A 13,162-nucleotide genomic window follows, 5' to 3' on the forward strand; every position below is an offset into this window, starting at 1 on the left:
TTGCCCGCACCCAAAGCCCATTGTTCTGTTATTTGCTTCACTGCTTGCTGTATTGACTATAAATAAACTTCTGGGACTGAAGCCGGGGTCGACTCTTCAGAGTGACCCTCCTGGCCCCACTTCTCTGTCAGAGTTGTGTTTGGTTACTGTCTCCACTGTCCCGACATTCACCACCGCTGCGACAGATGGTACCCCATGTGAGGAGCTGCAACATTAGATAACTTTTGTTCATATTAGGTTTATTTCTACTTTCATAGTTTTTGATGTTATTATGAATGGAATTATTTTTTACTACATTTTCTAATTGGTGTAGAGGAAGTTACTGGCTTTTACATGATATGTCTTCCAGATACTCTGCTGAACTTTCAAACTGGTTCCTTATTTCACTAATCATTTTGATTCTGTAGGTAGCAATCACATCATCTAAATAACAATGGTTTTGTCTTCTCTTTTTCAATATGTATTCCTTATGAAGTATTTCAGGTGTGGTGTGACCTGACATGAATGCCATTGAAATAAAATTAAAAATTCTCAACATATTTTTTAGTCAATTGGATACATCAAGCATTCTCTCTCTAAATTGAGGCTAAAGTAGGTGTTCTAAGACCACAGTGGAGTCCTTGGGTGGTGCAAACAGTTGTCACACTCAGAGGCTAACCAAGAAGTTGTAAGTTCAAGTCTATCCAGAGATGCCTCAGAAGAAAGGCCTGGTGATCTACTTCTGGAAAATCAGCCATTGAGAATCCTACGGAGCACAGTGTCTACGCTGACACACATGAGGTCGCTGTGAGTAGTAACTGACTCAATAGCAACTGTTTCTTTTTGATATTTTTAAAGACCCCTCTGGAAAGGCAAAAGAAGGTAAAGGCTATAGACGACTGAGTCTTTTCTCAATCACCCTAAGGGTTCTGTTCTCAGACTGATCCAGCTTCAGAGTTTGAGCTTTTCAATTTCAGGGTAAATTTCTAGAGACCTAAGGAATGTAGACAAAACTAGGCATCCTTGGAATACGCCCAAAATATCACACTATCTAAAATGTCTCTTGATTCAAGAGCCACCTAATAATAGTAATGGACTTGTAGGATCACTTGGCAGCCTGTCTGTTCCTGACCCTTCACTCCTGAGAGACACACCGCATCAATAACAAACCTTTAAGAACTTTTATACTGTAAATCGAGACACTACATTGATCATAATCATTGCTTTTTTATAATAAAAAATTTTAAATGTTAGTTCACTCCTTGGTAGTTCTCTTTATGTTGATTCGCTAAGTATCCTCTTATACATGCATAAATTAGTATGAATTAAGGTTTTCCCTAACAATTTTATTTTATAAATCATTTGCGTGTATAGTGTTGATATATGAATGCAAATAGGCTTCAGTTTAAGTTTTAGGAATGTTTTACTTTTAATAGGAATCATGCTTCAGTCTAAAAAGTGCTTGTTAGCTTACACTGATATATTTATTTTTGAACTTGGAAGTAACTCAGGCACTTACCTGATCAATGATATTTGTATCAGCTGAAAAGCGATTAAGAATCAATCCCAGGGGTGTTGTATCAAAGAATCTAGGTAATAAACAGATGTAAATATATGAAAATATTAAACTAACTGGGACCTGAGCACTGTAAATGGACTTTTTAGAGTCATGGAAATGGGAAGGTGCCTATTCACTTGCTCAAGGACTGCAGAAATTCCTTAAAATTTCACATTTCTCTTAAATTGCAAAATACATGTTTTTATCTTTTTGTGTTTGAGAGTAAGATATAACTACTTTTTACCTTATCGGTCCAAGAATTATCTTATTGAGAAGATTGTGGTGAAGATTTTTGGCAGCTGTGAGACCCATCCACTCTACAGTGAGAGACGTAACAAGACAAAGGAAAATACCTGCTCCGCAGAGTATGCTAAATCCAGCCACATAGTAGGTCTAAAAAAGCAATCAACAGAACAGGCATGTATGAAATTATCGACAGAGTCTTTTCTTACTAGAAAAACGAAAATCAAAGTCAGGCAGATTGTTGGCTTCATTAGCGTACATCAATCTAGACAACTGTGGAAGTGTAGTTGCCGGAGACCCATGATGGTATCCCTGCCCCATAGTCCTGCGGGCCAACCCCCTACTTGCTTCCTTCAATCTCTTTGCTCAAGGGCAGTTAGATGGTTAGAGTCTGCTTTTAGATTTGGAGCATATTCTTGTCTTCCTACTTTGTAGCGCTCATTCTTCCTATCCCTATTCTCAGAATTGCCAGCTAATACACTGGTATAGGTAATGAAAATCAAATACCATTAGATAACAGCAAAAAAACCCTATGTGTGGTGTGTGTGTGTGTGTGCGTGTGTATGTGTAAACATACATAGCTTATATATATAACATATATACATATATCTCGCCCTTAAATCCAAACGAAGCATTATCTTTAAATGTTTATGATTAACCTAAAAACAAAAGGAATAGGCACTAATCAAAAAGACAGAAAATAACAAATGCTGGAGAAGTTGTGGGGAAACTGGAGCTCTCATGCACCGCTGGTGGGAATGTAAAATGGTACAACCACTGTGTAAAATGATATGGTGCCACCTAAAAAAGCTAGAAATAGAAATACCAAGTGATCCAGCAATCCCACTCCTAGGAATATATCCTAGAGAAATAGGAGCTGTCACACAAATAGACGTATGCACACCCATGTTCACTGCAGCATTATTCACAATAGCAAAAAAGATGGAAACAACCTAAGTGCCCATCAACAGATGAATGGATAAACAAATTACGGTACATATACACAATGGAGTACTACACAACAATAAAGAAAAATGACGAATCCACAAAACATCTCACAACATGGATGAATCTGGAGAGCATTATGTTGAGTGAAATAAGTCTATCACAAAAGGGCAAATACCGTATGAGACCACTATTATAAAAACTCAAAAAAAGCTTTATACACAGAAAAAAACAATCTTTGATCATTACAATAGAGGGGAGTGATCTGGAGGGGAAATCATTAACTAGATAGTAGACAAGCATTAACTTTGGTGAAGGGAAAGACAACACACAATATAGGGGAAGTCACATAACTTGACCAAGACAAAGTCATAGAAGCTTCTAGACACATCTAAACACCTTGAGGGAACCAGTTACCAGGATTGAGGGCTGGGGACCATGGTCTCGAGGGACATCTAGGTCAACTGGCATAAATATAGGTCATAAAGAAAACGTTCTACCTCCTACTCTGGGGGTCTTAAAAGCTTGCAAGTGGCCATCTAAGATACATTAATTAGTCCCATCCTGTCCACAGCAAAGGAGAACTGAAGAAAACCAAAGACACAAGGAAAATATTAGGCCAAAGGATTAATGGTCCACATGAACCACAGCCTCCACCAGCCTGAGCCCAGAAGAACTAGATGGTGCCTGGCTACTACCACTGATCACTCTGACAGGGATCACAATAGGAGGTCCCAGGCATAACCGGAGAAAAATGTAGGACAAAATTCAAATTCACACACACACAAAAAAGACCAGACTATGGTCTCCAGACACCCTGCTAACTCAGAACTGAAGCCATTTCCGAAGTCCATCTTTCAGCCAAAGATTAGACGGGCCTATAAAACAAATAACAACACATGTGAGGAACATGCTTCTTAGTTCAATCAAATATGTGAGACCTGTCTAACAGCAAAGACGAGGAGGCAGGAAGGGAGAGGAAAACTGGATGAATGGACATGCGGAACCCAGGTGGAAAAGTGGAGACTGCTGACACACTTTGGGGATTGCAACCAATGTCACAAAACAATTTGTGTATAAATTTCTGAATGAGAAACTAATTTGCACAGTAAACTTTCACCTAAAGCACAGTAATATTTCAAAAATAAAATACCCAAAAGCTAGATTTAATTACCTAGAAATTTAAAAAATAAAAAGAAATAATAATAGATTTCATTTTTTGACGTTTTGACAGCTTACTCTGTTTATGGCCTTAGAACCATAATTATGGTTCTAAGTATTAACTTAATAATCTTCACAAAAGTCCTATGACATTGTCCCATTATTAATCTTATTTTACAGATGAATAAATTGAGGCACAGAGAACTTAACTAACTTGGCTTGCAGCTAATAAGTGGCACTTCCAGAAATCTAATCCAAGAGATCTGGATCCAGAGGCCACTTTGAACCTCTTATATTTTGCAGATTTAATTTCAGAAATTAAAAAAATACATAAATGATATAAAAATGACATGAGTTACACTTGTAAGTATAACATCCATAGATAACTACTAAATAATTTTTGTTGTTTTCTTTCAGATAGATAAATACTGCCGTAACTTTTGGTATAAAATCCTTCTCTCTCCTCCATATATTTATCATCTACCTACATAAAGTTTTATTTTTCTTCATAAACGAGGAAGCTATGGAGATGAATAAACTGAGGTACTATTTCATCAGAGGAGTTTGGAATCCAGAGAAAAAGGATTAACACTTAGTCCCTTAACATCTCAACATGAAATCTGCCGTGTGAGAAACTGGTACCTTGAAGTAACCATGATACTAAGCTTACTATCCTTTTGGGCTTTTTTATTTAAAAAAAAAATTTTTTTATTGTGCTTTAGGTGAAGATTTACAAAGCAAATTAGTTTCTTATTAAACAGTACACATATTGTTTTGTGCCATTGGTTGCCAACCCTGTGACGTGTCAACACTCTCCCCTTCTCAACCTTGGGCTCCCCATTTCCATTCATCCAGCTTCCTGACCCCCCTGCCTTCTTGTCCTTGCCCCTCAGCTGGTGTGCCCATTTAGTCTTGTATACGTGGTTGAACTACATGTATTACTGCTTGTTTTATAGGCCTGTCTAATCTTCGGCTGAAGGGTGACCCTCAGGAGTGACTTCAGTATTGAGTTAAAAGAGTGTCTGGGGGCTATACTCTCAGGGTTTCTCCAGTCTCTGTCAGACCAGTAACTACGGTTTTCTTTTGTGAGTTTGAATTTTGCTCTACATTTTTTTCCAGCTCTGTCCAGGACTCTCTAATGTGACCCCTGTCAGAGCAGTCAGTGGTGGTAGCTGGGCACCATCTAGCTGTGCTGGACTCAGTCTGGTGGAGGCTGTGGGAATTATGGTCCGTTAGTCCTTTGGACAAATCTTTCCCTGTGTCTTTAGTTTTCTTCATTGTCCCTTGCTCCAGATGGGGTGGGACCAGTAGAGTACCTTAGATGGCCACTCACAAGCTTTTAAGACCCCAGAGAGTACTCACCAAAGTAGGATGTAGAACATTTTCTTTATAAACTGTTATGCCAATTGAGCTAAATGTTCCCCAAGACCATGGTCTCTAGCCCTCAGCCCAGTAATTCGGTCCCTCAGGGAGTTTGCATGCGTCTATGTAGCTTCTATGACTTTGCCTTGGTCTAGTTGTACTGTCTTACTCTTCACAAAAGTCACCACTTATCTATTGTCTAGTGTTTTTCCCTCCCTACCCCTCCCCTCCCTCGTAACCATCAAAGATTGTTTCTTTCTGTGTGTAAACCTTTTCCGTTTGGGCTATTAATATCTAACTAGGTAAGGATATCACTGCTAGTCTCAACATTTCCTTGATAATTTAAAAACAAAACCCTTTGTACCTGATCAGCTTTTCCAGTGTTGTTTCTATTGTACTCCGATGTCCACTTGGCCAGCCAGTAGTCTATAGCTACAATGACTGAATGCTTCAAAAGCTTAGAGAAAATCATCAGGAAGAGCAGAAAGAACCCTCCAGAAGTGAGGTACCGCCAACAAGTTTTCCATGGCATTTTAGTCCTGAGCCTCATTACAGTGGACATATTATCATCTTCATCTTCCTCCTCTTCTTCCTCTGCATATCAAAAACTTGTATAAGCTTCAGGCTGGCAATAGGTAGAAAGAATTTGTATTCTTTCACTAAAAAGCATATGAAAATCTTCCTTAAGTTTATAGAAATAGAAGTATTAGTCTTGGAAAATTTAAATGTTTCTAACAGGGTGAAACTTCAATTTTTTTGAAAATGAGACGAAATACGAATGAATGAATGAGTGATCAAATAAACATAAAATCTATGTTTGGATGAAATCCTTTGTTGATTTACCACTCATCAAATTGCCTGGAACTATAGATCAGTAGCTAACTAAGCTGTGTTGCCAATAATACTATAAGCTTGGCCTGTAAACATCTATAATTTTTTGACTCCTAAATGCCTGAATTTATAAAATTTCACCAGAAGGACATAAAGATTTGAAATTTGTGCACATGCCAAAAGGGTGTAATCTAACCTTTTCACCCTCATCTGAATGTTTCAGATACAAGAAAAAGATCTACCTTCGTCTTCATCCTCCATTTGGGCTTTGGCCTCTCTGGAATACATGGCTCTTCGGAGAGTTTTCCTCTCTAATGTTGTTTGATCAGCTTCCATATCCTACAGTGAACATTATGCTATGATTCAAGGGGCTCAGAGCCACAGGAAGGTTTTGACTTACCAATGACTAACACACACACAATGGTTAATTGCCTGTATCAGTCTCGAGGGCTCTCTCCTCACTCTAGAGCTTAGTGACTCCTGCCATAGGAGCAGACGTGGGAAAAATACCTCAGGTTTGTAGGAAGTCCTTCAGAGCTCAGTGGTATAGAGCAGTAAGAAGCCAGGAAAAGCAGTAACAATGTGGTAAAGCTGACGCCAGGGACAGGGAGCTATCTATGTCCCCTAGCTTTAAAGCATAGTTCCATAACTGCAAATGGTTTCATTTTTATATCACTTGCAGGCACTCCTTTTAATGTTTCTAACTAGAGACAGGTTTATCTTAATAAATATCTTCCATTAAAAATGAATAACCAACAGCCAAAAGGCAGAAACAACCTAAATGTCCATCAACAGATGAATGAATAAACAAAATGTGGTAATATACATATAATGGAATATTACTCAGCCACAAAGGGAAATGAAGTCCTGATACATGTTACAACATGGACGACCCTTGATAACATTACGCTGAATAAGTCAGACACAAAAGGACAAATATTGTATGATTCCACTTATATGAAATAGACAAATATATAGAGACCAAAGCTTATTTGTGGTTACCAGGGGTAGGAGAGAGGGGGAACAAGGGAGTCATTGCTAAAGGGGCACTGAACTTCTGTTAATGGTGGAGGGATAATTTGGAAACAGTGGTAATGGCTGTACAACATGATGAATGTAATCAATATCACTAAATTATACATGTAAAAATTGTTGAATTGGCAAATGTTTTGTTATAGATTTTTTTTTATCACAATAAAAAGAAAAGGTTGTAGTCCTGGATTGGTTAAGATGTTGTCAGTCATCCACTACTATGATGAACCGTTCAATCATAATGAGTTTAATACCTTCCTAAAGCAGCTGCATAAAAGAATTTCAACTGGAATTTTGGTAGGTAATTTTGAAGCAAAGGGGTGATGAAGGTACTTAGGTAACTAGGTGCTTAGGAAAAAGCCCTAGGAGGGAGAAATACGCAAAAGATAAGAGAAAGGAGCCAAAACACACTTTGCACATTTTAAAGGGTTGCCTCAGATTTGTCCTGTTCTCAAGAAAGGGAGAAGCATTTTGTTTTCTACACTCCCCTGCTTCCAACACTCCGGCCCCTCTGGCCTCATAACTGAAGTAACATTAGTTCATCTACATTGTGGGTTGAATCAGGTTCCGCAAGCCGGTCTGTAAAACTAACTGTAACCGTGTTTCTGTGGGGAAATTCACTCTGAGTTCCAGACAACTGACCCACAAACTTTTGGAATCTCTGGTAAATTGGAGGCTTCCTGTATGTGCTAATACAAAAAAAGAAAATCAAAGAAAGAGTTTGATGGCTGCACCAATGAACTTTTGGCAATAAATCCCTAGGTGGTGATCTGGATTTTTTTTTGCTCTCCTACACCATGTTTGATCTAGGAGACTTGCTATTCTAGAAGGCTCTACTGCATCCTGATTCTTGGCTAAAAGAGTAAAAGTGAAATGTCTCTTGAATACCATTCTACAGACTCAAGTTCACTTTAGATTTTAATGTTGACTAATGATACAAAAACTAACATTTGTACATGAAGCTAGATAAAATGCAAAGTTAAAGAAGATACCTGTCCTTTATATATAGCTTAATGGAATGAAATAGACATACACATTGAAAAGCAGAAGATTTTGGTTCTGGTTCAACTCCTTACACTGTGTGAACAGACTTAATATCTCTGAGATTTTTTTTTAACCTTTAAAGTCAATTGTCTTCTGAGTAAATACTCGTAATAGGTTAAATATTTTAAATTGTGTTGATATTTGCAATAAGTAAATACAAATTTAGGTTCAGGAGCTCTGGTGGCGCAGTGATTAATCTCTAGGCTGCTAACGGAAAGGTCAGCAGTTTGAATTTACCAGCAGCTCCACAGGAAGTAGATGTGACAGTTTGCTTCCTTAAAGATTTACAGCCTTGGAAACCCTACCAGACAGTTCTACTCTGTCCTATAGGTTCGCCATGAGTCAGAATTGACTCGACGGCAACGGGTAATGCGTCTTTAATTATAGAGCCATGCTATCTCAAGTGATGGCTTCATTTCTAAATACAACTTAATAGACTTTTTTCCTGGCCTGCATACCAGCATTACTCTAAAATCAAGCCAACAGCTCTCTCTCGTTTTATCCCCCCAGATCTTCTTTCCAAAGTAAACCATAATTGTCCCACTCCTCAAGCTTATGTCATATTTTTTTGTCCCTGGCATCTAAACCACTGAAAAAAATGTCATTTGGAAATATCCCCAGTAAGTAATTTATAATCACACTTCCTACAGCGTAATTTCTAAATGGGGACTAGCAGATTATCCCTTGTAATCTTCTTTTGATGGACATTCTCATTTCAATGGCTCTGTGATCTGTCTTATTCTACTCATAGGTTTTTACACGTCTTTTCTTCCTTATGTGGTTTGCTTTTGAGATCGTAGGCAACACAGAAGAAAGACCAATCTCAAGGTCTATTCGACTTTTTATCTTCCCCTCTCTACTGAAGCATAGGTCCTTGTTTTCCTTTCTAAAATAATATTTTAATTTCTCGCTATTTTTAAGAAATTTGCTGACACAAGTATTTCATTTTATAAAATTGAATTACTTTTATTTCATTTTAGAATGCCCATTGCTAGACAGGAGTACCAAATTCTGAATAGTTCCTAGTCCCAACCCAAGAAAAAGCATTTCACAAATTTGTGAATTCAATTTATAATTTCACCTCTTATCCACAAGTTGTTCCTCTTTCACTACATTCAATCTGGTTTCCAACTTGGCTATTGTTCCATTCAATGTTATACTTACATTACAGATAGCATTAACCTGAAGTTACATGTGATTTGGACCTGGGTTTAAGATCCACTGGTACCACTTATTATATGCACTTTACAACTTTAGTCAAATTACTTTCCCTGAGTCTCAGTTTTCTCCTCTGTAAAAGTAAGATAATATTTTCTTTACTTACTTCTCAGTTTTGTGAGAACCAAATAAGAGCATGTCAAAAAAAAAAAAAAAAGACTTGTGGGCTTTAAAATACTATACAAATGTGAAATTTTATTATTTCCACTGATCATCTGTCCTCATCCTCCAATATCATTCCAGACAAGTCTTGCAGCTTCGACCACAGCCAGCAGCAATTCCTTCTTTCAATGCTGTCTTGGCTTTTGTCTTGCCCACAACCCTTGTTTGTAGGTAGGTGGTAAGTAAAAATATTCTCCTATTACAGATGAGAAAAATGACTATGAAGTTAAATGTCTTGCTTCAGCAAGTGGTTTTGAATGCACTGGATCCAAAAGATGTCATTAGACTCTTATAGTTTCAATGCAGTCTGTCCATTAATGACATATTCAGATATGGTTATTTTGGGTTTTAGATAAGGACCATAATATTCAACTTTAAATGAAAATACTTATTTGAAAGCATTTTTAGTCACTATACAGTGCATTTCTGACCTTCCTGAACAGGTTCCTGGGCTCTTCAGAAATATGGGCAATTACCTTTTCTAATTCTTGATCTTGCCGATTCATAAGAGTTTTCCAGTGTTCATAAAGCTCAACATCTTTGGTTTGAATGTCCTTCAAAGTCCCTTCTCTTAGTACACTTCCATCTTTCATGGCTATGATCTAAGGAAAGCAAATATTAGCAGAACTGTGACAAAAACCCTTAGTCAGCAAAATTGAATGACCTCTAATTCAGAAAGCATTTATCAGTGACCCTATTTTTAAATATGACTGTATCATAAAACTTAATGAAAAGCTCTTCTAAACTCTTACCCAGTCGGCATGTGTCAGATACTGCAATCTGTGAGTCACCAGAACGAGTGTCCTTTTGTCATCTTGGAGAAATTTCAAAATCCCTTCCTGCATTAAGTGATCACTCAAGTGGATGTCCAGGGCAGAGAATGGGTCATCCTGCAATCAGAAGGGGGGAAAGAATGAAAATTTTCTATATTCTTTATGTATACTCAATTCCTCTAGAAGGTAGAAATGCAAATAACAAAGGGAAATTATCCTAGAAATCCAATTTATAAAAACAGACTTCGTATGACTTTCAATTTTCAGAAAAAAGTATTCATTTAAAAATTAACCTTTATTTCCTCTTTTCTTAGTAATATTTTATTTGTTTTTGTTGAACGTTTACACAGAAAATTAGGTTTCCATTTGACAATTTCTACACAAGTTGTTCACATTGGTTACATTTTTCACAATGTGTCAACATTCTCTTTAATTGTGTTCTGGGTTGTTCTGTTTACAGTACTCTAGTTTCTCTGCCTCCTTATCTTCTCATCTTTGATTTAGAGTAATTGTTGATCTTTTGGTCTCATATAGATGCTTTTTAATGGAGCACATCACTCATGAAGAATATCTTTCAGTTTTTGTATTTCCATCTGTTATTTCACTAAAAGGTGACCTCAGTGGATAGTTTCAGTTCAAGGTTTAAAGAGTATCTGAGGGCGATAGTCTCAGGGAGTCCTCTAGTCTCATCTGGTCCAGTAAGTCTGGACTTTTTGAGAATTTCAGTTCTGCTCCATGTTTTTCTCCCATTCTATCAGGGTCCATCTATTGTGGCCCTGATCTCATTTCCTCTCTCACCTTAAAAATTATGTATTGATAAATGACACTATTCAAAGTGGTTTGAATTCTTATACATAGGCTCTTCAAGTTCAAAAACTACCATCAATATGGTATAGGCTTTAGTCATCTGGGTCTGTTTAATAAGCTTACCTAGCGTACCTGAATATTTACCAATGTGTAGAGATATCAGGTAATCCTAGATAATTTACTGACAGTATCCCATAAGACGAGCTCAAGTAATCATGAAACCATTCACTGAAATCTTTTCAAGTGAGTATGCAGCACAGTATAATTGACACCTTTTGACAAAAGTCAATTTTACCTGACAGAATACAGTTTATCAGTTATTGACAAATAATATGATTATAATTCTTACTTTACCTACAGGGAAACTGGGACACAAATAAGATAAGTAAATATACTTTAAATGAGAAAGATAAAAGTGTTGCTAAAAACAAGATTCAAGTTTTATAATTCCCATTCAAGTATTTCACTTTCATTAACTGAAAAATCCCTTATTATAGAATTAAGAGCATTTACACAGAAAATTTCAAACAGTATTTCTAAAGGTAGCATCTATTAAACATTACTTGGCAACCTATAACAGTAGATCAAAAGAAAGAATGAAAACAATTAGATGTAGCTGAATTCTGAATAATAAAAATAAAGTAGAAAATTTTAACAAAATAATAATGGTATTTATAGTGCCAGATACATAATATAAACATGAGATAAATGTTTGCCATGATTATTATTATTTATAAGAATAACATACTTCCTACTGTACTAACTCTGACTGTCTTGGGGGATAAAGGAAGTTTTCATGCACCAAGTGACTCAAAAATTTAGAGAAGGATTTAGGAAATTGTAGCAATTGATTTTTGGGTAATAACACTGCTATAGATTATACTAATATATTTATTCCTATAATGTAACATAGAGCATCAAGTGAAATTTTTGACATTTTGGAATCATACAGTCTTCTCCTAAATGCTCTAAATAAGCCATCTATCTTCACAGAGAGTGATCGAGAAGCTATCGGAGATGATGTTAAAATGAATGCTGTAATGGGTGGGAATTCACAATCAGTTAACCCTAAGACTTCTTCAAATTCCAAGAATCTACATTTAAATTGCAAGTAGTGAGATGAACTAAGGTAGCAGAGCCACAGCCAGGAGACCTTGGTCCCTTACAGATTTCCAAGTTACTTGGTACTCAGGTGGTTCAATCAACTGATCCCAAGGTTCAAGAAGTCATTTCTAGTTGTGAGTCCATCCCTTATGAAAAGGACTTACAATTATGTAAGTTACTGCTAGATCTTGCTATGGGTTTTATAGTGGTTTTCTGGTGAAATTTTGCAGACAAGCGTTCTTAGGGAGATGAACCTGAAGTGAATGTCCAGTGCATCCAACTTCTGCTTCAATCCACAATAATGGATCCAAATTTACTGGGAGACTCCAAAATCAACCTACTCTAGAGATTAGATGGATTAAAGGCTCTAAAGGAAGTCTGAGAACCAGTTTTCTAAGTGATTAATAATTGCACAAGAGGGGAAGGCAAGAGAAGGATGCATTTACATAGTCCTCTGATCTCCAATACACATTGTCTACTTATAAATTATTTTGGCTGCCTCCTGCCCAAGGAACTAAAATAGAGCAAGATCATAATCAACACCATCATCGAACATAATTTGCGTGCCCACAGGTAGAGTCAAGTTGTTAACCCAGAATATGCATGAGAATAACCCATGGAGCATTTTTAAGACAGATTCTGGACTCTGCCCTTACAGATTATGATTCAGCAGGTCTAGGTCTAGCCATCCTATAGTTTTAGAAAGCTTCACAGATAACTCTTCTGCACTGTCTAAGTTGCACACCACTGGAAAGGAGCATTCTGTTTACTTACCATTATATCCACCATGAGTACATTCTCTGGGCCTTCTTTCTTTACTAGCAAATATAAATGAGAAGACCTATGATCCTGCCTAATGAAGACACAGCATCATCCACACTCCATTATTTATTATTCCTGTGGTTCAGAAACTCAGATAAACAAGCATTTAGGGCATCTCAAT

At 36.9% G+C, this 13,162-nt stretch overlaps 1 protein-coding gene across 1 annotated transcript in view; it reads right to left on the reverse strand.

The window, feature by feature from the left end:
• Positions 1–13,162, reverse strand: part of ABCC9 (ATP binding cassette subfamily C member 9) — a 142,112-nt gene that overhangs the window by 62,219 nt on the left and 66,731 nt on the right. The window contains 6 exon segments of the mRNA XM_023725460.1: positions 1,499–1,568; positions 1,782–1,930; positions 5,613–5,842; positions 6,322–6,418; positions 10,012–10,137; positions 10,288–10,425. Coding sequence (XP_023581228.1) covers positions 1,499–1,568; positions 1,782–1,930; positions 5,613–5,842; positions 6,322–6,418; positions 10,012–10,137; positions 10,288–10,425 — 810 coding nt within the window.

This window comes from Trichechus manatus, unplaced genomic scaffold, assembly GCF_000243295.1.
Source record: "Trichechus manatus latirostris isolate Lorelei unplaced genomic scaffold, TriManLat1.0 scaffold00313, whole genome shotgun sequence".
NCBI lineage: Eukaryota > Metazoa > Chordata > Mammalia > Sirenia > Trichechidae > Trichechus > Trichechus manatus.